This window comes from Nycticebus coucang, chromosome 18, assembly GCF_027406575.1.
Source record: "Nycticebus coucang isolate mNycCou1 chromosome 18, mNycCou1.pri, whole genome shotgun sequence".
NCBI classification, from domain to species: Eukaryota; Metazoa; Chordata; class Mammalia; order Primates; family Lorisidae; genus Nycticebus; species Nycticebus coucang.
The window spans coordinates 76,885,380-76,910,355 of record NC_069797.1 but is presented as its reverse complement, the minus strand read 5'-3'; the positions used below and the strand labels follow the sequence as shown (position 1 = coordinate 76,910,355).

Here is a 24,976-nt window from a genome sequence, read left to right as displayed (position 1 = left end):
TGACCTAGAATATCTGTTGATACAGAAATTTTATTCAGATACGATGGAAATTGCTGGTGTTAAGCAGGGCTGTCCTGGCCAGGGGCTGCGCTGAACAGGATCAGGGTTTGGCTGGTTGCATTTGTCCTGGAATTGAGGTCAGGCTGGAGGGTCAGGAAGATCCCTGCAACGGTGCACAGGGAGGGACTAGAAGGTTGAATTTGGTGAGAGCAGCCCTAGTGGATGGATGACTAAGATAGTCCCGGGGCAGAGATAGGTTCCCAGTCCAGTGGCTTCTATGCTGAAGGCACTTGGCAGTTCTGTTACTCAACCTCCACAGCTGCTGCTCCTTCCGTGTTGACCTCGTAACACTCTCTTCACCCAGATGTGTCCATCAAACACAGGGTGTCTTGTCTTCACCCCAGTCACCTCAGGGCTTTGGCCTGACAGCTCAAAATGAGGGCAGCCAGGTAAGAACAGCAGAGGTAAACTGGGCTATAATCCTAGCACTCTGGGAGGCCAAGGCAGGTGGGTTGCTTGAGCTCACGAGTTGGAGACCAGCCTGAGCAAAAGCGAGGCCCTGTTTCTACTACTAATAGACTGAGTCCAAGATTTAGAGGTTGTTGTGAGCTATGGTACCACAACACTCTACCGAGGCTGACCAAGTGAGACTATCTCAAAAAAAAAAAAAAAAAAGATAAAAAACGGGAGGCAAGGCAGCACCTAGGCCCAAACCAAAGCAGGGGGCAGAGCGGGCCATTAGAGAGCTCAGACACACGGGTGCCGCTGAGAGGCCTTTGTTAGCCGAGCTCCTCTAAAGGAGCTTCTAGTCACAGTCTGGGCAGTGGTTGGGGGTTGGTTCTGAGACCTTGGGAGCAAGGGGAGACCGTAGCTTTTTCACTCAGAGATGCTTCCCAACACAACTCAGGGTCTGTGTAAAGCTCTGTGTTAAGGTGCCTACAGTAAGTTCTGTCATGGAGGTGGACAGTCTCAGCTAGGGCTGAGAGCGCCAGGTGGGGCCACAGGGGCATGTGGCTATTCTGCTGAAGTGATGGAGGTAGGTGATGTTCGGGGGGTGGGGGGGCATCATCAGCCAACAGGACTCCTGGGTAGCCTTAAGTTCGTTGGTACAACACAGGTACAGGGTGTGTTTGGGTTGGTAATTTAGTCAAGAAGGGTCACCCAGACGTGACTTGCTTTTTGTACTCCCAAGGGTGATAGGAGTCTGCATGGTGGCCTGTGGGTGGCAGCAGGGTGCAGTGGCCAAGGCCAGAGCTAGAGACTGGCAATAGCAGCAGAGGTCAGGGCTGGGCCACGGGATGGAATCCACAGGGCAGGTGACTGGTCAGGTGGAAGGCTTCCGTCGGCAGTTGGCTTGGGAAGTCAAGCTGGCTGTTGGTTTCAGGGAGGTCTTCAGGTGGTGACAGATTCAGTCTAAGACAACTGCAGTTTTGGCAAAACAGGGAACCCAGGGAGTTTCGAAATGAGAAGTGGGCAGTGGTGACCTCTCTGAGTCTTCCAATTAAGAAAACATCCAGGGGTGCCCGTAGTTCAGTGGTTAGGGCATTGGCCAAATGCAATGGGGCTGGTGGGTTCAAACCCGGCCTGGGTCTGCTAAACAAAAAACAAACAAAATAGCCGGCCGTTGTGGCGGGCATCTGTAGTTCCAGCTACCGGGGAGGCTGAGGCAAGAGAATCACTTGAGCCCAACAGTTTGAGGTTGCTGTGAACTATGATGCCATGGCACTGTACTGATGGTGACAAAGTAAGACAGTCTCAATAAAAAAAGAAAACATGCGGGAGTCTGGACGCCAGGTGGGCATTCGTTCATAAGCCCTAGACACTGTCAGGAGTCATTATAGCAGTGACGGGGTAGGTGCTGTGCCAAATGATGTGAGAATCCCTGCCCCGAGTCTCAGTAGCTTGAACAACTTCTGCATAGAGGCTGAAAAGCAAGGATGGTTCTGATGAGGGCTGCAGGGGGATGGGTCGCACGACGCAGGCAGTGCAGCACGCTCTGCCTTGCCACCTGGAGTGGCTCTGCTCCACCTCCCCTCAGACCCAGCTTGGCTGGGAATCCTGTACCCTCTCTACTTCTGCATCTGGACCTGCTGAGGTCATCCAGCTGCTTTAAGTGATGGCCGTTGCTCATCTTAGTTGGGCTGTGTTTATCCTTTGTGATTTCTGCCCCCAGCCTTCCAACAGCCCCTGTCTCTTTTTTTCAGTGGGTCTTGCAAACATTTGTTTTCCTGCCCAAGTGCCTACTACCTGGCAAACAATTTCTAATCTGCTACAAGAATTCCCCTCCAAAAAACCACCTCAAAACATGGGAAACCAGAGGTAAACAATTTGTCCCCGTTTGTTTTCTTCTGCCCCCACCCAGGGGTTCCTAGTGCTCCTGTAGTACTCGGGTGGTCCAGTGACAATCTTGCAAGAGATGCCTCGGTGTCAGTAGTAAACTCCCTAGTAATCCTGGTGGGCAGCTGGGCCTGAGAACTGCTAGCCTTATCCTTGTCTCAAATTTTGGTGAGCCCAGAGTCCCGAGGGGGTCCTTGAGATGCAGATTGCAGGCCCCTCAACCCGACATTCTGGTTCAGCAGACCTGGGACAGGGCCTGGAAATTTGTCTTTCTAAGGTTTTGAGGGGTGGCCGCTGCTGGGCGTGGACTGCACTGGAGACCTACTGTTCTGACCTAACAGTTCAGGTGGGCTGGGGGTTGGGATGACAAGTAAAGTCCAGTGTGAAGATGGAAGAAGCCCTGAGGGACTGTCGCCTGGACTCTGTCAGGACCTCTGCTATGGACCAGACACCAGGGGCTGGTACCTACCCGTGCTCTGACCTTAACACCACTTGGGGAACTCTGCTTCACTAATACTGTCTCCCTCCTGCCTGTTACGCTTTCCCCTTCCTTCCCTTGTAAACATATTTATCTGTCCCCTGTCCTAAAAAGCCTCATTTGCTTCTGTCCCCCTAGCCAGCCCCCTCCTCTCAGCTAAGCGTCAGTCTGCGCTCTGCACCTTCTGTCTGCATCGTCCCAGACCAGCTCCTGCCATCCTTACATCACTCAGTCACCTGATTCCCAAATCTTAAAGGTGCTTGGCTGAGGTCAGCCAATGTTTTGACACTGTTCACCATCACTCCTAAGAGCTCTTCTTTTTCTGTTCATTAATGCAAAACAATCAGTGGGCACATTCAGCTCAGAACCAACTCCAAGCAACAGACCTACTGAACCTTTTCCTGGATACCCTACTGTGACTTCATGGCCTAGAATGGATTTAGTGCTGTCTGCCCTCCCCCCGAAGTTGGGCACCCCATCCACCCTGTCAACAAAGCCAGAAGCTCAGTGCCACCCTCTGCCCCTTCTGCCGCTGCCCTCACAAGGTCTGTCCTGAAACACCGGCCTGCCTTCCCTCCCGACTGCCAGAACCTCTGCTTGGGTCGCCATCCTTCTTTGTCCTGGATTCAAATTCGTCTTCTGACCAGTTCTCCAGTCCCATCTTCCTGCTTTCTGCTCCTCTTTCCCAAGACAAGAAACTAATCAAATCATTCCCCAACATAAGGTTTCCCACCCCAAAGAACAGAGACTCCTGAAATCCCGCACCTCAGAGAGCCCCCGGGTGCTGAGCGTAGAGGATGTCGGAGTAGGCGCGTGCTTGCTCTTGGTTCTCGGTAGTCTGTCTGGAATCACTGCCTCTGCTAGTGGCTTTTCCAGGAAAACTGCTGTGCACTGTTCCTGCTTTAGAAGGATTAAGGCAGAGTCAGTTTGGAGTCAGGTTTGAATTGTGACTCACTGCAGAAAGCCCGGATTGAGAGTCAAGCCCTTATTCTAAGGGAGTCTGCCCGAGTTGGCACCATGAATTTGGGTCAGTGTGGTTTTCTCCTTTAAAATGTAGAAAATGTAGAGGTTAGATTAAAATTTTAACTCAGTTGTCACTCTCGTGCTGTCCCACAGGTTTGTCTGCACTGATTTTTCTGTCATGCAAGAGGATGTTGACAACAGGAGGTGGCGGGACTCAGCTGCTAAACAGGCACTAGATGTGTGAGAAACTTGTCTCAGAATTGCTGTCGTTAAGCAGGTTCTGGACATGTAGGTGGCTTCTTACTGCAATGGGACCAGATGTTAACACACAGTTTACGTATTGATGGCAAACACTTGTTGTGAAATGGGTGCAGGGAATCGAGGGTCTTTTACTTAAACCAGAGACTTTTTCATGGCTATTTGAAAGTGAACGTGTCAACCTTCATCATCCCATGTTAAGAGTTGGGATTGTTAAAATGTATCTTGTGCAGTTTTTTGTTTTTAGGATGTCAGAGATGATCCATGTTTAATGTACTTTTAATTCTTTTAAATGTATTATTCTGCCATTTTCTATCTTGAGTGGCTATTGTTAGATCAGTGTTTTTCAATGTTTTTTATCTCACAGCACACTTGAACCTATCGTTAAACTTCCGTGGCACACTTAAATTATGTTGATCAAAAAAAAGAGAGTTAAGAAAAGAATATGCTAACTGTGCTTTGAACTTTGAAAATGATTTATTTATTTATTTCTATTATTTATTTTTTTGAGACAAAGTCTCATTATGTCACCCTCAGTAGAGTGCCATGGCATCACAGCTCATAGCAACCTCCAACTCTTGGGCTTAAGCGATTCTCTTGCCTCAGCCTCCCAAGTAGCTGGGGCTACAGGTGCCCACCACAATGCCTGGCTATTTTTTTTTTTTTTTTTTTGGTTGTAGTTGCCATTGTTTGGCAGGTTCTGGCTGGGTTCAAACCTGCCAGCCCTGGTGTGTATGGCTGGTGCCCTAGCCGCTGAGCTATAGGTGCTGAGCCTGAAAATAATTTAATTAATCATCTTTTAAAAGTTTTCGGGCACACCTAAGATCCACTCACAGCACATCAGTGTGCCACGGCACCCTGGTTGAAAATCACTGAGTTAGATATTTACCCTTGGCAGGGACCAATGGTGGTTGTCTCTAGCCAGCACCAGCACTTACCAGCCACCCAGTAAATATCTGTTGAGTGAATGAAGTGGAAAAGCTACTGAAGGAAGGTGGTTTGTGACCAGCATTAAGACTTTGCCCAGAGAGCAGCCCTGGCTCAGAGATTCAGCTCCCACCCACCGCCCCCCCCTCATGCTTTTTCTGCATTCTATCCCCTCCCTATTTGTTCTTTTTTCATATGTGAAAACATTCTGGTGAGTCTAGTGGGAACTAGATAGGCATTAGCTGCTCTACTCCTAGTGAACACTCAAACTGTCGCACGTGGCCAGTTATCTTTTGGAGTGTGAGATGAGTTGATGACAGCTGGATACAATCAAGTTCCATTACAAACAGATTTTAAGTGCCATTGACACACAGAAGAAATTGCAAGCTTTAGTAAAATAAAATATGGGGGTTTTCAAAGCAAAACAATGGCCCAATCCCAGCCTGTGAGAGGGATGTGGCTTGCAGTCTTTTATATGCATTAAGTGTCTTCTCTTCCCAGCATCCCTCCCTCTCCACAAAGCCCAGTCTACAGAACAGAATTGGCGAGTCTTGGTGAGGAGCCCTAGCTGAGCGGCTGAGTCCCTGTCTTGTATTTAATGATTTATTAAGAACACCTGAATTAAAGCCCTGTCTAACCACCGTGTTCAGCCCCTACCCCTGGGGCTGGGAAACATCTGTCTGGCTTCTGAAAGAGCTTCTCCTTGCTGCCTAGGTCACCCCCTTTCGCTTGATCTGGGGGAGTCCAAAGGGTTGAGGTAGTGATTGGGCAAGTTACAGCCCAGCTGAGGCTGCTCTTTTTTTTTTTTTGTGAAGCTGGTGTCCTGATGCTTTTCTCATCCCTTGCTCTCTCTGCCATCCCCACCTCTGGCCTCCACAGAGGTGAGGGCTGGCTCATCAGGGCATGGCTGAAAACCCTATGTAGAGGGGGAGAGCTCAGTGGATATGCAGGGGGTCCTCAAACTGCGGCCCGTGGGCCACATGAGGCGGTGTGATTGTATTTGTTTCCGTTTTGTTTTTTTACTTCGAAATAAGGTATGTGCAGTGTACATAGGAATTTGTTCATAGTTTTTTTTTTTTAAACTATAGTCCAGCCCTCCCACGATCTGAGGGACAGTGAACTGGCCCCCCGTTTAAAAAGTTTGAAGACGCCTGTCTTAGTGTCTTTGTCAGCCTCAGGGCCACAGTGTCAGTGCTTCAGTAGACAGTTCTCCCCTCTTCAACACCCTCTAGCTTGTACCTGCTTACACATCCTGCTGGTAGAATGGAAGGGCAAGGAGATAAAATTATTGATTATCTTTTAGATAAAGAACCCAGATAAAATATGGGCATTAGGAAAAATGGAAGGTAACCATAAAATCCCTTAGCATAGCATCTATATGGTAAACAACCTTTAAAAGTTTTACTGTAAAAATTTATTTAAATATGTAATATGCCAGAGCTGGGGTAGTTCATGCCTGTAACCCTAGCACTTTGGGAGGCTGAAGCTGGAGGATCATCTGAGACCAGGAGTTTGGGGTTGCTGTGAGCTAGGCTGATGCTGTGGCACTTTAGCCTGGACAACAGAGCAAGACCCTGTCTTAAAATAATTACCAATAAATAAATAAATAAAATAGGTAACACATGCATATGAAAATTTTAAATTTAATTTCAGTTTAAAGCTATGTGTATTTGTCGTCTAGGACTGCTAACAAAGTACCACGGACTGACTTAGAACAACAGGAATGGCCCGGTGTGGTGGCCCATGCCTGTAATCCTAGCACTCTGGGAGGTCAAGGTGGGTGAATTGCTGGAGCTTAAGAGTTGGAGACTCCCACCTCTACTAAAAATAGAAAAACTAGATGGGCATTGTGGTTCAGAGCCTGTAGTCCCAGTTACTGGGAAGGCTGAGGCAAGAGGATCGCTTAAGCCTAAGAATCTGAGGTTGCAGTGAACTATGATGCCATTGCACTCAACGCCAGGGGAATAAAGTGAGACTCTGTTTCAAAAAAATAAAATTTCTAACCTACTTCAATTTTCTTGAGATTATTATGCAAGACAGGCGTTGCTAAAGGAGCATGGACTCCCCTCAAAAAGGTTGTCAGGTAGATCAATTCTGGGTGAAGCCAGCAATTCATAGCCAGAAATAGGTCCTGGTGGGGTATTTGTCCAGGTCACAAAGCTAATTAAAAGCAAATCTGGAATTAAAGTACAATTTCCTAACTCATTTGTTTTTCATGAAAGGAAATTACATCTTACCTAGGAGAGTCGATGGCTGGGAAGTCCGGGAGGCATATTTTAGAGTTGTCCAATAATGAAATGGGCTGATGGGACGGGCCACACCTCCCATGATGGAGACTTGTAGAAGAGGTCCTGCCACTTTTCAGGGACACTGCCACTACTGCCTTGGGCTGAGCTCTCCTTGTACAGCCCCTCCCTGAGTGTGATGCACTGTGCAAGGGGCCATGTGGTTCCTGTATCAAAAGGTCCTAGATTTCCCTCCTGTGGACATGTGATCCTGAGGGTCCCTTCCAACTGAGACTCCACAGCTACCATCAAACTAAGAAAAAGTCATGTATCTGGGACTGGCATTTTATTTTTCAAAAAAAGTAATGCATTCACATGTTTAAAAAAACCACACACTTCGCCTGAGCTCACAGGTTCAAGGCCAGCCTGAGCCAAAGCAAGACCTGTCTCTAAAAAATAGCTGGGCATTGTGACGGGCACCTGTAGTCCCAGATGCTTGGGAGGCTGAGGCAAGAGGATTGCTTGAACTCAAGAGTTTGTGATTGCTGTGAGCTAAGACTCCAGGACACCTCACTCTACCAAGGGTGACCAAGTAAGACTCTTGTCTCCAAAAAAAAAAAAAAACCACCACCACACAGCACAGAAAGAAAAGAAAGTATACAGTGAAAAGTATGTCTTGATTTCCGCTCCTCCTACAGTTTATTCCTCTTAATTTTTTGGTGTCTTTCCAGGAAAAAAATGAATGCATATAGCAGCATATATATTTATATGCAGCATCTGCATCCATCTATCAGCAAGGATAGGGGGATTAAAATACACTAAAGCACATAAAGATTTTGGAGTACCATTACAGATTTTGCTGGCACCCTCAGGAGGTAATGGCTGCTGGAGATAATTCAGCAAAGGAAACAAACTCAGGACGGGAAGGCCCACAAGCAGAGTTGTAGTTTCTACTCTTTTGTTTTTTAGGTTGGAAAGCCCCTGAGGTCCAGGGAACTTCACTGAGTTTCTGGAATCTCCATGGAGTATGGAGTCAAGTGGTGGTCTGCATAGGAAGGGGCCGGCCAAGAGTCACTGGAGAGGAGACAGTTGGGTTGGGGGATGCCATTCTGCAGCACTGGGGGTTTTCCTCTTTGTCACAAATGAGAAAAGGCCCCCAAATTTCCCATTGTCTCCTTTGGTCCCTCCCTGCATTCTCTTGCCTTATTTTGTTTTCTTTTGAGACCATGTCATTCTGTTGCCCTGGGTAGAGTGCGGGTGACATAGCTCACAGCAACCTCAAAATCTTGGGCTCAAGTGATCCTCTTGCCCCAGCCTCCCAAGCAGCTGGGACTACAGGTGCCCACCACAACGCCCGACTATTTTTAGTAGAGTTGGGGGTCTCAATCTTGCTCAAGCTGGTCTTGAACTCCTGAGTTCAAGCAATCCACTTACCTTGGCCTCCCAGAGTTCTGGAATTATTCTCTTGCTGTATTTTAAGCAATTACTTCAGAGGGACAAGTACACTGTCATGTCCTGTACAAGGACCGACGACCCAGTCCTGGTTCAGCCTGTGTGTGACCTGGGCCTCTGGATCTTTCTGGGCATCAGTTTTCTTGTCTGAGAGTGCGTGGGGCAGGGTGTTCTCCAGCAGCAGTTACAGTTCATTGGCTGGTTCATCAGTCGTTTTACTTAACAGACAACTACTTGAGTCGGTAACCTCCCAGTGCTGACTGCCCAGGTGTTCAGCGAAGGGCAACTCAACTAGTTCATCCAGCGCAAGCAGATAAGTCACGCAGCGACAGTCTAGGAGCGTTAATTTAAGAGGCACCTGAGTCAGGTTCACCAAAGTCCTAAAACTGCTGGGACGCGGAATGCCCTCCTTTGAAACATGATCCAGATAATTCAGAGGACAAACAAAAGGAAGCGAAAGCAATGAACTTAACGACATTCATTACGTAAAGGTCAGACCTCAGGAATTAAGCGAGTTCCAACAGCTTCTGTGGTCTTTAGCCAAGAACCGGGCCCTCCGTGCTGACGTTAGAGGTTGGCGTCAGCATGGACCACACTTCCCTTTGGTGGCCAGACAAGAACTTTAGCCTTCGGGGGTAGCCTGGCAATGGCTGTGTGCCCAGCAGGGTGCATCACGCACAAGGGCCTGCACCGCCCTTGGAAAACCGAAACCTGCTTGGCCCCACGGAGGAGGGCGGGGGCGGGGTCGCGGATGGGGTGGGGCATCGTGCGGGACAAGAGACAAGCAGGGGGCGGAGCCTCCGAGCTCGCGCGTGCGCAGGCGCGGACGTGGGAGGAGGTCGCGTGCCGGAGGTTGGGTGTGCGCAGGTGGTGGGCGTGGCTCCGTCCCGCGGTGTGGCTCGGGAGTGCGCGTGCGCAAACGCGGCCGGGGGGGTGGAGTCGAGTGCTGGAGGCGGGGCGCGCGCGGGGTGTAGGCGTGGCTCCACCCGGGGCTTGTAGGCGGGGGGGGCCTCAGGCGCGTGCGCAGGCGCAGCCCGAGTGGCCCAGCAGGAGGCAAGGGGCCGCGGCGGGCGCGGCACGGGGGGCGGGGCTCCGGGCGGGCTGAGGCGAGTGGGGGTGCGGACTGCTCATCCTGGCGCGAACCGCGAGCCGCGGCACGGAGCCCGGCGCCGGCACCGGCACCGGCACCATGGAGGAGGACGACAGCTACGGTCAGTGCGGCGCGCGGCCGGGCGGCAGACGCCCCCTCCCCGTCTCCTTGCGTCCCCTCGGGGCCCGGTAGCTCGTCGGCGCCCCTGGCGGCGTGGGTTTCCCGGGGACTGTGGTGCGGGACGCAGTGCCCGGGACCCTCCGCGGGGCGAGGGTGGTCTGAGTGCCGAGGGACGAGGGTCGCTGGGGCCAGGGGCCACCGGCTGGGTGGCCGGGGGCGCTGAGGGAAGAAGGTCGCCTGGCAGGGGTCGCAGGCCAGGGGCGCCGAGGGAGGAGGGTCTCGGGGATCGCCGGCTGGTGGTCCCCGCAGTTCGCGGCCGTGCGCGGCGTGAGTTGTGCGCGGGGTGCGCGTCTTTGTTCAGCCGGGAGACCCGGCGCCTCGCCCGGTGCCGCCCGCCCGCCCGCGCGTGTCTGCGGGCCCCGGAGACCGCACCGCGGACGGCACGCGCGGCGCGGAGGGAGGGTCGGAGTCGCGGTCCTCCTCGCTCACTTGCCCTCAGCCCTGCTGGCCGTGGGCCAGCGCCTTCTCCCGCGAGCAAGTCCCACAGGGCTTGCAAAAGGTTATTTGAAATGCTCTAGTTAATTTATTAACAATCTCTGCGTGTGGAATTAAAGCGGCAAACAGGACAAGTGGGGAACTTTCGTGGATCGGTAGCAAAGTACAAATTCAGCGGAACTTAAAACACTTGTGTGGCCAAACGGAACTAAGTCTTGGTTTATTGACGAATGGGACATGTCTTATATTTTAGGGAGCAAGCTTTGACGTGGGCTAGGTGAAAATATAAAAAGGGAAGCTGGTTTGGGTTTTCTGTTTGGTAATAAGTAAATCGTTCAAGAACTACTTGCTGGTGGGGCGGTGGGTTTCTGGCTGGCAGCTCGACCCTGAACCTCAGATGCGTGCACGGGCTGGTGCTCTCCGTGAGCACGAGGGGCGTGTACCTATGCGGTGCCCCTTGTTACCTTCCAAGCAAAAGCTGCGTGTGCTTTCCTTTGGTGACTGGGAAAAAAAGTCACCCACTGGCTGGCCCTAAAGATTGTTCAGCCCCTCCAGACTTCTCTTGATCTGCCGGCAACTGAAAAGCCTTCACCAGCTTTGCCTCTGCTCTTTTCTGTAGCTCCTCTGCCATTTAATTTCCCTCTGATCCCACTGTTCTGCCTGCCGGGCTTTCTTCTTACCCTCCCCTGGTGTTCTTGCCTCCCCAGCAAGCTGGTAGATCTGGCGGTTTTATTACATGACTTCTTTGCCACTAGGCGTGACGTGATCTTGTACTTAAAAGAGGTGAATGGAAGCAGGGTGTATTTGTTTCCTGTTGCTGCTATAACAAGTTATCATAAACGTGGTGGCTCAAAACAGCATGCATTTATTATTTTGCACTTCTGTAGTTCAGGAGTCCCAAATTGGTCTCAGTGGGCTAAGACCAAGGTGTCAGCAGGGCCCATTCCTTCTGGAGGCTTGAAGGGAGAATCCGTGTGCATACCTTTTGCAGCTTCTGGAAGCTTCCCTTGGTTTGCTGTCCCTTCCATCTTCAAAGGGACCAGGTAGCATCTTCTCATTTCTCTCAGACCTCCTACATCAGGGGTCCTCAAACTTTTTAAACAGGGGGCCAGTTCACTGTCCCTCAGACAGTTGGAGGGCCGGACTATAGTTTAAAAAAAACAAACTATGAACAAATTCCTGTGCACACTGCACATATCTTATTTTGAAGTAAAAAAACAAAACAGGAACAAATACAATCACACCGCCTCATGTGGCCCACCGGCTGCAGTTTGAGGACCCCTGTGACCTATCTCCCTCTTATTAGGACTCTTGCCATTATATTGGACCCACCAGGATAACTCAGGATAAGAATTAGCAAACTTAATTCCATCTGTAACCTTAAATCCCCTTCTGACACAGATGGTAACATATTCACAGGTTGTGGAGATTAAGACATGAACATCTTTGGGGCCATTATTCTGCCTACACAGAAGGAGAAAGTTTATTCTTCCCCTTTATACAGTTTTTGTTTGTTTTGAAGCAGAGTCTCATTGTGTCGGCCTAATTGGAGTGCAGTGGAGCAATGGTAGTTCACTGCAGTCTTGACCTCCTGAGCTCAAGCTTTCCTCCTGCCTCATCTGGTCAAGTAGCTACGACTATGGTGTGTGCCTCCATGTGCTGCTAACAATTTCTCTCATTTTTTTGTAGACACAGGGTCTTGCTATGTTGCCCAGGCTGGATTCCAACTCCTGGCCTTAAGCAATTATTCTGCCTCAGCCTCCTAAAATGCTGGCATTACAGGTATGAGCCACTGTGCCCAGCCCCAGTACATTTTTAAAATGTCTTCTTTTTATTTTGGAGGAAGTAAACAGATTGAATTAAAGGAGATCCTCAATTCATAGGGTCACCACATAAGAAATACCTAGTGGTGACTTGGCACCTGTAGTACAGTGGTTACGGTGCCAGCCACATACACCAAGGCTGACAAGTGTGAGCCTGGCCTGGGCCAGCTAAACAACAATGCCAACTGCAACAAGAAAATAGCTGGGTGTTGTGGCGGGTGCCTGTAGTCCCAGTTACTTGTGAGGCTGAGGCAAGAGATTTACTTAAGCCCAAGAGTTGGAGGTTGCTGTAAGCCGTGACGCCATGGCACTCTACCAAGGGCGACAAAAAAAGAAAAAAAAATACCCTGTGGTGTAAAATGATCATATGAAGAGGAAGACTCATAATTTTTTATGGTTTGCCACAGTCTCCAGAACAGTCCATTTCCCTCATAGAATTTACAGAGATTTTATCTTGATGAGACCTACATTTTCAAAGTAATGTTTCCTTGAGTTAGAGCAGTTGAAAAAAAAATTTTAAAAAAAGAGAAATTGTATGGTGCAGATTCATAAAGCATATAAAATGGTATGTCCAGCGGTTACTTCAGAGCCTCCATCATTTTCTTCTAAATAAACTTACTAAAAATTATTATTGTTAATTTTTGAGACAGTTTCACTTTGTCGCCGTTAGTAGATTGCTCACAGCAACCTGAGACTCCTGGGCTTAAACGATTCTCTTGCCTCAGCCTCCCGAGTAGCTGGAACTACAGGCACCTGCCACAGTGCTTGGCTATTTCTAGAACAGGATATTGCTCTTGCTAAGGCTGGTCTTGAACCCCTGAGCTCAGACAATCCACCCACCTCAGCCTCCCAAAGTGCTTAGGATTACAGGCGTGGAACCACCACACCCGGCCTAGAATTATTTCTTTGGGGAAACACATGATTTTTTAGCTACCATCTTGGCATTAAAAAAACTTTGGAAACACAACTCCTTTATAATATGCTAAAGAAAGACTCTTAGAGTATCTCTGTTCAATTAAAGAGAATTTCAAAAACAAAAAGGCCTTTCTTTTTTGTAATACTCTTTGGCGGTGGTTCTCAACCTTCCTAATGCCGTGATGTATTTTCATGGTTACAAAGGGGTTGCGACCCACAGATTGAGAACCACTGCTCTTTGGTATTCATTAGACAGGGACAGTTTGGTTCAAACTGCACATATGTGGGATGTGCTTCTGCTGGTTTAAAAAAAAGATTACGACACTGGAGAATTAATTTATATACATGTAACTCAAGAAAAAGAAGGCGGCTCGGTGCTGTGGCTCAAACAGCTAAGGCGCCAGCCACATACACCTGAGCTGGCGGGTTCGAATCCAACCCAGGCCATCCAAACAACAGTGATGGCTGCAACCAAAAAATAGCAGGCGTTGTGGCGGGTGCCTGTAATCCCAGCTACTTGGGAGGCGGAGGCAGGAGACTCACTTGAGCCCCAAAGTTGGAGGTTGCTATGAGCTGTGACGTGACACCACGGCACTTTATCAGGGTGACAGCTTGAGGCTCTGTCACAAAAGAAAAAAAAGAAAAGGAAGAAAGTTGTAAAATTAAATCTTGTACCCACCCTGTTTATATCACACATACTGTGCATGATGGTAATCAGTGTTCATTTCTGTATAATACTGTACAGGGATGCGAGCACAAAACCAAACACGGTGCACTTAAGGGGATGTTGAAGGGATTTTTCACAGAGTATTTTCATCCTGCTACATTGTAATGGCCATCATTTTGGAACTAAGGACTGGAGTTTTGCCTTGAGTCATTTATATCCCACCTTTTTAAGCATAATTTTCATGTACAAATTTAAAACGGAAGTCCTTGGGATCTGTCATGTTCACTGCAGCACATGCACGCCTTATTTTTTGCTCAGAAGTTAGCTTCATTTATTATTGTTATTATAGCTTCATTTAGGCTAATTGTCAACAGAGAATTTATTTCTTATCTTTTTAATGTAAGTTTTCAAATGAAAAGAAAGGTTATTTCTTTAAAAAGAGAGTCTGAAAAATGCCCTTTACTTCCTCATCTTCTGAAATACCTAAGCTTTTCTTTGCCTTTGATGTAATCTTTATGTTGAGCTCAGATTCATTATCTAAAGCAAGCACGATGGAACTGACTTTTTAGAATATCAGTGTTTTCAGCAGGAGTTGAGAAAACTAGGTTTCAGTTTCTCTGTGGAGAGTAAGTGGTAGGGTAAAGCATTCAAGAAAATAGTTGATTTACATATAGGGAGAATTATTGAGATACAATGGCATGAAAACATAATTACAGTCTCCAACTTTGGACCTTGAGGAAAGTGTATGAGGGGATACTCGGGGCATGGGTGAGAGAAAGAATAAAAAAGACACTCAGCACCTCAGACTTCCAGGATCACCAATTTTTTTTTTTTTTTTTTTAAGAAATTGGTTCTGCTTTGCTGCCCAGGCTGTTTTGAACTCCTGGCCTCAATTGACTCTCCTGTGTAAGCCTCCATAGGTGGGACTACAGGCTCAAGCCACCCTAGTTTCAGGATCACTTTTAATCAGTCATTTCCTTCCATCTGTTCTCCCTCCAACCGCCATACCCCATCCTCAAGGATCATTGGTAGATGATCTGGTAGATACTTTGTGAGAAAAGAGTAGTTTTTTTCTCTGTATTGATAGGAGTTGTCCCACAGGCATAAACTCCATTACCTGTGATGGGAAATTTGCGAATAGTTGTGTTATAGTTTGTGACCAAAAGACCTTGGATAAAAGGAGAATTCATATCAAAATTAATAAGAAGAGATGATCATGCCGTACCATGAACCATGGAAACCTGTGGATATGGGTGTTCAGAAGGTAGAATGTGAAAAATTATATTTCAGCCTATTTTTCTTTGAAAAATTTTCTGAAAGCTAAGTTCACATTTTAGGAAAGGTATCTCTTGCTTGTAGCTGGTTGGTATGTATTCCCCAGTTCTCTCTAAACATTGTGAAATAGTAATTGGACAATTTTTTTTTGAGGGTCCCACTGCTTTCTTCATAGATCACTACACTTCCTAGACTTCCCAGTTCTCAGTTGCAAAAGGAAGAGGTATTTTTGTTTTCATAGGCTACCCTGCTCAAGAAAAAACTCAGTGGCTCTATGGCTTTTGTGTTTCCTCTTGGTGACTTCTGAGCTTGAGCAGATGTTTTTAACCTGCATTTGATTTCACAGTGGACTGGTGGAACCCTTCTGAAATTGTATGGAAAAGTTTTGGGGTAGGTGCATTTTTGGAGGGTCTTCAGCTTTTAATCAGATTCTAAAAAGACCCTGATGGCAGGAATCATTAATCCTAGGTTGCTGGGGTGCCTTATGCCTCTCCTAGGACAGGTTTTGAGATCAAACTGGCAGAGTCACCCAGGAGTAACAGTTGGGAATGTCAGTGGTAAGGATTCTGTATCAGAGTGATGACAGACAAATCAGCTTTCCGAGAGTAGGCTCTTTAGAGGCTCATTGAATTCACAGTGCCACTCAGGACCATTATTTCCTGAGCTTTAACTTATCCCTGAATTGCAACACAGGGAGGAATTGGCCTTTAAGAAATAAGCCCCGGTATGAAAGAGTGGAGTGTTGGTCACAACCACCTCAAAGTGAGGTGTGGGCTGCGGTGTGCTGGATGCCTCTCTAGGGTGGGGAGAGGAGCCCATTGCATTCAGGAGAGATTCACATTTCATCTTTGTGCCTGCAAACAAGCATGCGCCGGGGACCCAACAGAGAGTCAGCTCAGCGAGAGCTGCAGGAATCACAGATCCACTAGGTTCTGCCTGGCAAAGTTAATGTGCAGGGAGCTTGTGTTTTTGTCTTCTCCTCTCCAGCTCAAATGGGAACAAGAACACTTTAGTGCATGTGTTTGATCCTTTGCAGAACCAGTTTTCTTTTTTTTTCCTATGACTTGGATGACTTCCATTATTTTCAAATAAGTTGTGCACTTAATGATTTACCTTTATCGAAAAGAACACAATTATATGAAGTGAGGGCTTACTTAGAAAATCTGGAACATAAGGTGGCCATAATTATGCTTTGTGATCTTTAAGATAGATTCCCAGCGGCGACATCAACATGTCAGAGTATATAAATATTTTTAGAATTCTTGATGCATAATGTCAATTTGCTTTCCAAAAGGGTGGGACCAGTTTACTCTGCTTTTGGTAATGTATGGGTACGTGTATCAGTATCAGTGCAGATGTGTGCCACCAGCAAAGATTAGCATTTAAAAGCTTTTTTGAAAAAATGAATTTAGTGCTTATAAAATGTGTCTCATTAAATTTACTGATTACTAGCTAGGTTGAAAGGTTTTTTCTTTTTATATTTGTATATTATGAACTGAATATTTCATATGGGCTGATGGTTTCTTTATTTACTTAACTGAGATTAGCCCCTTTTTTGGCCACTATGAAATCAAGTGACTTACAGGTTTTTTTCACTTTGCTATTTTAAGCATGGGGAAGATACTGACTCGTTCTGGCTGGGGTTTGAATCAGATTTTGGCTAGTTGTACTAGTCACTTATTTACCTTGCCTTAATTTTCCTTTTAAAGATGAAAGATCTCTTAACCCATATAGTGTCTTTTTTTGTTTTGTTTTGTTTTTTTTGAGACAAGAGTCTCACTGTGTCGCCCCAGGTAGAGTGCTGTGGCGTCACCGCTCACAGCAATCTCCAACTCTTGGGCTTAAACGATTCTCCTGGCCTCAGCTTCCCAAGTAACTGGGACTACAGGCACCCGCCACAATGCCTGGCTATTTTTTGTTGCAGTTGTCATTGTTGTTTAGCTGGCCTGGCTGGGTTCAAACCCGTCAGCCTCTGTGTCTGTGGCTGGCGCTGTAACCACTGTGCTATGAGTGCCAAGCCCCATATAGTGTCTTGTGGTCAAATATAAAATGTTTTCTTCACAGGAGAAATTGTGAATTAATTGTAAATTGGTCTGGCATGATAAACAGTTGTTTGTGGACTCTTATGGATCATACCTGTTCCTTTCTAAATGTTCTGTGTGATAATAAAAAAAAAAATCTTGTCGGATAGATTTTTTTTCTGGTCTATTTCTTGTATCCAGGATCATTAGGATACATACTCTGTAGAAGAATTACAGGGGATTGCCTTCTCATTTTGAGGGTGGATACCTCGTAGGTCAGTGGGACAGGAGGAGGAGGCATCTGTATTGTGCTGGATGGTGACACAGAGATTGGAAAACTTCAGCCTGAGAGGGGCGTGTCTCACAGACATCATTCTTCCTAGTGCACTCCGCCCCTTCCTGTTCCCCCACCAAGGTGAAGATCTTCAGAGTGGGCTTCTGAAGAAAAGTCCTTTGCCTGAACCTGCCCATTTGCTCCATTGCCACACTTGCTGATTATTGTTGTTGCTTAATTTCAGTTGCAATAATAGAGGCATGGAGGAGGTGGAAAATTATTTAGAAATGTTCGAGAAGTGAATCCCACATCCTATGAAACTGCTGGTAACGTTTGCTCCTCTCTTTGCGTTGACTTACAAACACAATGGAGGTGAAGGGTATGTAGGGGATTTTTATTACTCTTCATTTTCCAAGGTAGTGTGACATTGTATGTTTCTGCTTTAGTAATAGTGAGATAGATATGAACCGCTTTCTGTGATGACTGAATTTTGTACTAAAGGTCAGGATAACCTTACTTATGCGAGTCTTTTCGTATTTTCCATTTTTTTTTTTTTTTGAGGCTTCAAGAAGGTTTCTATATTAAAATCATGCCCTTATCTGGCATTGTTACAATCTCGCTCTTTCTCTTTCTCTCCACACACATACAACATACACACAACACATACTTGTGTTTATGTTTGTTGTTTTTGAAACAGGGTCACGCAGACTGGAGTTCAATGGTATCATCATAGCTCAGCGCAGACTCTTGCTCCTGGACTCAAGTGATCCTCCTGCCTCAGCCTCCCAAGTAGCTTGGGACTACAGGTGCCCACCACCATGCCTGGCTATTTTTTTTTTTTTTTTTTTTCTGTGGAGTTGGGGGTTTTGCTGTAGCATAGGCTTGTCTTGAACTCCTGGGCTTAAGCAATTCTCCTACCTCAAAAACTGGAATTACAGGTGTGAGACCCTGTGCCTATCCACCATCTAGTTAGTTATGTAGGGTATAAATGCTAGAATTAGTGTAATGCTATTAAAAAACCTTTCCTAGGCCGGGCGTGGTGGCTCATGGTAGTCCCAGCGCTGTGGGAGGCCGAGGTGGGTGGATTGCCTGAGCTTGGAGGTTGGAGACTAGTATGAGCAGGAGTGAGCCAGAGTGAAATCCCATCTCTACTAACATCAAAAATAGCTGGACATTGTAGCGGACGGGCGTCTATAATCCCAGCTACTGGGGAGGCAAAGGGAAAAAGAATCGCCAAAGGAAGAACAGTAAAAAAAGAAAGAAACAAACAAACTTCCAACGAAGAAGAATGAGCAAGCAAGCTGAAACTTAAAATAAAAAATAAATAAAATAAAATAAAAACCTTTCCTGTTTTACAGTACTATCACAGGTCTGGTTTCTATTAGCAGTTTGTAACTGCTTATTCAATCAAGCATTAGGGACCACTTTATACTGCACAGTCTTTATCGTTACAGATGCTTCATCCAGAAGGAGGAGACAGATATGGCACCGACCCGAGAGGGAGTGTGGCAAAGTGGAGGTGGCAGGTATATGCATGAAAAACTTAGGTATAGTCCAGGTGTGGTGGCTTACACCTGTAATCCGCCAAAGCAGGTGGATTTACTGAGCTCAGGAGTTCAAGACTAGCCTGAGCAAGAGCGAGACCTGATCTCTAAAAATAGCTGGGCGTTGTGGCAGGCGCCTGTAGTCCTGGCTACTTGAGAGGCTGAGGCAAGAGGATCACTTGAGCCCTAGAATTTGAGGTTTCTCTGAGTTATGATGCCATGGCACTCTACCAAGGATGACAAAGCAAGACTCTGTTTCAAAAAAGAAAAACTTAGGTGAGCCAAGGAGAGCAAAGGCAGTTCCACCTGGTGTGGGGATGGAACTGGGTTGGGGGGGTGGGAGTTCATAGAGGAGCTGGCACTTGAGCTGGATTGTGAAAGATGAGTTAGTGCCCACTAGGAGAAAATGACAAAGAAATATATTGTAGGCAAAGAGAATGAGCCAGGAGATATGAAGTAACTTGGCACCCGTGGGGACCTGCAAGGGGTTCTGAGTGTCTAGAGATCTCCCGGAGTGTGAGCTGGAGGCAGGAGGCACAGAGCCAGTGGGCTGTCAGTGTGTTTTATTACCAAGGACTTGTCTGGGCCATAAGGAACTAGGGGAGGGTTTAAACTGCAGATATTTTATGATAATTATTTCACGTTTTAGAAATATTCCTCTGTGGAGAGCCCCTTAAAGAACTTTTGCAACCTTCTAGGTGAGAGAGGTAGTGAGAGCCTGAACGAAGGCAGTGGAAGTAGGAGAAAGGAGAGGAAGTACAAGGGCCGTGAGGAATATGAAGCTGACAGAGGTAGTTGCCAGCACTGGGGGCCTAGCACTACAGGAGGTCCAGGAGAGGGTCTTGGTGAGTGCCTGACTGCTGCCTGGGATGATGGCTGGGAGAGCTTGTAGCCTGAGGGTGTCTAGGTTTGCACAGACTTCAGTCCTGGGTGTATCCGGTGGAGTTTGTGATACTTGTGAATGTCACTTTGAGAGGTCCACTTAGACAGTGGGATTTGGATCTGGACCTCAAGAGATTATCAACACCTGAGTGGGAGTGGAACCCAGGAATGGGGGATGCCACACGCTGACCGAGGGCTCCAGTGATGTCAGCTTGGGATACTTCAGAGAGGAAGTCTGCACTTTGAAGGCAAATGTGGCATAACTCTGCAAGTGACTGCCCTGTAAATGGGGGCAGAGGAGGGGGGAGACCATACCGCACAGAAAGTAACTGGAAGGCAACACAGAATGGAGAGCTTTTTGTATTTAATTGGGGAATATTTAAGATTGTTTATAGACTCTTGTATACATTTTGAAACTTACTCTGAACCATCCTTTTTTTTTTAACTCCAGTGTATGCCTTTTAATTGGCATCTTGGAAGTTCCTCTTCAGCATCTAGGTGAATCATTGACAACTACATGCTCTAGTATCCTTTATGATCCATCTTTTTTTTTTTTCCACTCTGCCTAACCTTTATTTTTTTCCCTCTCTTATTTGTTGTGGTAAGACAATTATACTTTTTTCTTAATAGTTTGAAATGTACCATTGCATTATGCACATTATACCCTCAAACACTCTCCCTCCTCCCGGCCTCCTCTCTCCCTTCCCCTGAACCAGTCTTGAATTTAAAGTACTGGAATACTGTGAGTTGTCCACCTCAGTAGGACTGCGCTCATGTTTCATTTTGTCTGTTCCGACTTCTGTACACAGCAGCTGCAGACGACATGTGTTTTTACAGCATGTTTAGCTCAAGTTACTTCCTCTTGTGTTCTCTAATTCCCTGAAATATAATTTCCAACAGCTCTTATGATTGAAAGTAAGAGAATGGTTCAGTTTTTAGCTGTGTTCAGGCATTTTCAACTGCTCACTGGACATTTTCCCTTGGATGTTCCATTATCTTCTAGAATTCAGCAGTCTAAGGCACCCTGTGGCCCATCTTCTCTTTCTATTGTTTCCTCCAAATCGCCCTAGTTTTTGAACTTTGATCATCACTTACTTATCACTCCAGTTATTCAAACTTGAAAAAGCATTTGATTCTTTTCTCTCTCTTGCTGTTTAAATTATTTTTTATTTAGCCGTCCATCCATGTGCACATCTATTCAGATGTTTTTATTGTTGGGCTCAGTGGCTCACAGCTGTAATCCCAGCACTCTAGGAGGCTGAGGTGGGTGAGCTCAGGAGTTCGCGACCAGCCTGAGCAAGAACAAGACCCCATTTCTAAAACTAGCCAGGCGTTGTGGTGGGCACCTGTAGTTCCAGCTGAGGCAAGAGGATCACTGGAGCCCAAGCGTTTGAGGTTGTTGTGAGCTATGATGCCACAGCACTCTACCCAGGGTGCTAGAGTGAGACTCCATCCCCCCCAAAATGTCTTTATGTTTCTATTTTAGAGATTGGGTCTCACACTGTCACCTAGACTAGGGTACAGTGGCCCCTCCCACAGCTCACTACAGCCTCGAACTCCTGGGCTCAAGTCATCCTCCGACCTTGACTTCCCTTGTGGCTGGGACTACAGGCACCTGAGATATATATATATATATATATATATATATATTTTTTTTTTTTTTTTTTTTTTTTTTTTTGTAGAGCTGAGATCTTGAGATCTTCCTGTTTTGCCTAGATTGGTCTAGAATTCCTGGCCACAAGTGGTCTTCCTGCCTCAGCCTCCTGAGTTGCTGGGATTAAGGTACAAGCCACTGGGCCTGGCATATTCAGCTGTTTTAAGATGATCTTTTTGTGTTTGAGTCTGTGCCTCATGCTCAGGACATGAAGAATTTTAAAAGACAGGCTCTGCTTGTGAGAAGTTCATGGTATAGGACAGTCAACAAGTTGAAACATTTCATGAGTGTGTGTGGCAGGTGCTGTGGGAGCCTGGCTGATTGCGGTTTTCAGTGTGCTGCTGGTAAGATGTACTTTTGAGTAGTCGCCTGACTGCTGAGGTTAGATGCAATGGGAGTGCTCTTACTCCCTACCTGTTTCTTTGTATATAATAGTAGTTAATCAATTGCTGATTCTTTAGTAGTTAATCATTGCTGAACATTTCTCATACCTTTTCTTTTTAAAGAGCTGAGGTCTTGCTCTGTCATCCAGGCTGGAGCAGAGTGGTATGATCACATCTTACTGCAGCCTTGAACTTTTGGGCTGAAGAAATCCTTCTGTCTTAACCTACCAAGTGGCTGGGACTACAGGCATGTGCCACCATACCTGGCTATTTTTTCTTACTTTTTGTATACATAGGGTCTTGCTTTGATGTCCAGGTTGATCCACAAGTGACACTCTTGCCTCCCAAACCGCTGGCATTATAGGCATGAGCCACTGTGTCCAGCCTCATACATTCTTATTTATTCCTTACGGTTATCCTGTGTAGTAGAGACAAATACTGTGCCCATTTTACAGGTGAGGAAATGGAAACATTGAGGGATTGCTGTTCATATAAAGTGACACAGTGGACTAGTGGTTGACCTGGCGTGGAACTCAAGATTCCAGACACAACTCCACAGGTCTTGTTTTTAATGGGCTGCTTCTGTTCCGCCTGCTTCTTATTTCCTGTTGTTCTACACCCCTCTCTTCATTTGTAATACTTATACTTTTATATGCCTTCCATACTTTTTATGTACTTTCTAAGCTTTTTGTCTTCCTCCTGGAATTAGGACACAGAGTTCCATGTCTTAACGTGGTTTGTGCAGTTTTTTGTTTTATTAGACAAATTTCTGTTGAAAGAGCCATTGTTATCCTGGGGTGGAGATGGAGGAGGTTGTGGGTCTACAGCGAAGTTGGGTAGCACTGACTCAGGGACCACAGGGGCTGGTGTTGCAGCCGCAGGAGCTTTACTGCCTGGCCTTTGGCAGCTCCCTTGAGCCAGAACCCATTGTGGTTGGGCAACCAGGATTTATGAGAAATCCAGGTAACTAGGTACAGGTTAGTATTAGTGAACCTGCCTCTGACAAATCTGACTGAGCTCACCTCTCAGCCCCTTCCAGAGGCCCTTTGTGACTAAATCTAAAGGCCTCTGGAAGAAGACACGACGTGAAATGGGAGAACACCGGCAGGAGGATGGCGTTTCTTCAGGGAACTACAGAGCACCTCACAGGTCCCAGCCCGAGGCCTGGCCTGGCAGCTTTGTTCCCAGCCCGAGGAGAGGCCTTGTTTTTGACAAGGTCTCATCAGGACTTGAGTACCCTGCTGGGGTCAGGAAGGATCCTGAGATGAGACCTTACCTTTCCTGGTTCAAAGTAGACTTAGGGGCCCGGAGTCATGACCATTAAATAAGATTGCCAATTGATGACTACCTTTGAAGGATTATTTAAAAATCAGATTTTGATCATTTGACTGCTCTCAGCTCAGCTGTGGACCCTGGTTCTTGGGGAGCACATGCTGGCAGCCCTGGACACACCAGCATCTTCTTGTTCTGGTGCCTCTTGGTTTTTGTCTCCTGGTGGACCATCGTTCTTTTCTTAGGATGACAACCCAACAGTAAAATCCAATCAGATAGAGCTGCCCAAGGCCCCTCCAGTTGTCCTGCTTGGTCTTCTCAACAGCTCTCTTCAGCCATGCCTTCTTTGTTCACGCTGACTTTTCCAGATCTTTCTTCAGCCTGCTCTCTCACTTGGCACAGACTTTTGTAACTGCCTCCTGTGTCCAGACCATAGTGACAGAGCATCAAGGAAATGAAATTCTGAAAAGATTCCTAGGACTAGAATTGAAAAATTCTAGATTATGGATTTATAATAATCTCAAAAGAAATAGAGATTCCACTGTAGACTTTGGGGTCTAACTCTGGAAGGAACCACCACTTTCTGGTGTTCCAATGTACAGGAAACTCCTCCTGAGTCTGCTTTTGCCTCAGGGAGGGCGCCAGGTGACCTGTTACCCTTAGCTGTCACAGATGCCCACGCTCCTCCCCTCATCCCACCCGGCAGACTCCTCACAGCACCTGGACACACCAGGCATGCCCCCCCACCCCCACCCCGGGCCTTTCTATAGCTGTTCACTGCTCTTGGGATGCTTTTCACCCAAATGTCCTGGTGCTCAGTTCCTTTGCTGTGTCAGCAAGACTCAACCAGGTCTTCCCGTTTAACTAAGCAGCCTGCGTGCCCTCCCCCACCCTGCCATCCTCTGGAACCTGCTCGTTATGTTTACTGTGTGCGGTGGGTCTTCTCCCACTGATGGCAGGGTGGAAATCTTCATCTCTTGTTACCCAGTGCAGCCGGCAATCTGTGTGCCTGGCACTTAGTAAGCTCTCAGAGTTTGTTGATTGAATCATTAAATCCAAGCTCCCCCCCAGTTTCTGTATCTGCTTTTGGTGTTGAAAGTAAACTCACTGAGGTTGTTCCTGGCAGCTTGTGAATTGCAGCTGAAACTGGAATCCTCTTAACTCACACATCTCATTCCATTTTTCTACTGTTTGGGGTTTATTTAGAGGCCTAGTTCTGGTTGTGGTGATAACCAGTTACTAAGTTCCTCACTGTTGACTTGCTGGGGAGATTATAGAGACACTTTCTATGCTTGCAGAGATTTCAGAACACATCTTTTAAAAAGGGCCATTTAGATGAAAAATATGTTTCTTAGATACTGAAAGATAAGTGTAGCAAAGACATTTTTTAAGAGGAGCTAATGTAGTAACCCCCCTTTACCAATAGTTTCACTTTCTGTGGTTTCAGTTATCCACAGTCTCCTGTGTCTTGAAAATAAGTGAGTAAATACAGTAAACTATTTGGAGAAGAGACTGTATTCACAGCCTCTACTGTGTCTAGTTACAGTTCTTCTCATTTATTATTAGTTGTTGTTAATCTCTTACTGTGCCCACTTTCTAAATTAAACTTTGCCGTAGGTATGTACGTATAGGAGAAAACATGGTGTGTAAATGGTGCGGTACTATGGCCGGGTCCCGGCAGCCCTGGGGCTCTGGGACACACCGTCTGCGTCGGAGGGGGTTGCTGTGCAGCCTGCAGTAAGGTGAGCTACCGTGTGAGTGCACTTTATTTTAGTAAGCAGTAAGGTGTTTGACAAAAATGTGTATCTTGAAAGAGATTAAATGTTGATAGGTTCTCCCCCCGCCCCCCATGATTTAAAAAAATTCAAAAAGTAGCTGATAAACATCTTGATGCAATGCTGCTTTGATTTGAGATGTGCCC

The 24,976-nt window shown here is 46.7% G+C and overlaps 1 protein-coding gene across 2 annotated transcripts in view; it reads left to right on the top strand.

The window, feature by feature from the left end:
• The first annotated feature begins 9,013 nt into the window (after window positions 1-9,013).
• CYTH1 (cytohesin 1) overlaps window positions 9,014-24,976 on the top strand; it is a 95,507-nt gene continuing 79,544 nt past the window's right edge. Inside the window, exon 1 of one of the 2 annotated variants that reach the window (XM_053570564.1) lies at window positions 9,014-9,131. Coding sequence is in view for 1 of the 2 variants with exons in the window: in XM_053570563.1 (XP_053426538.1) it covers window positions 9,830-9,851 (22 nt within the window). In the remaining variant the exon portion in view is untranslated. Of the gene's footprint in view, window positions 9,132-9,689; window positions 9,852-24,976 lie in introns of those variants that run through there. The other variant, XM_053570563.1, reaches the window with a different exon arrangement.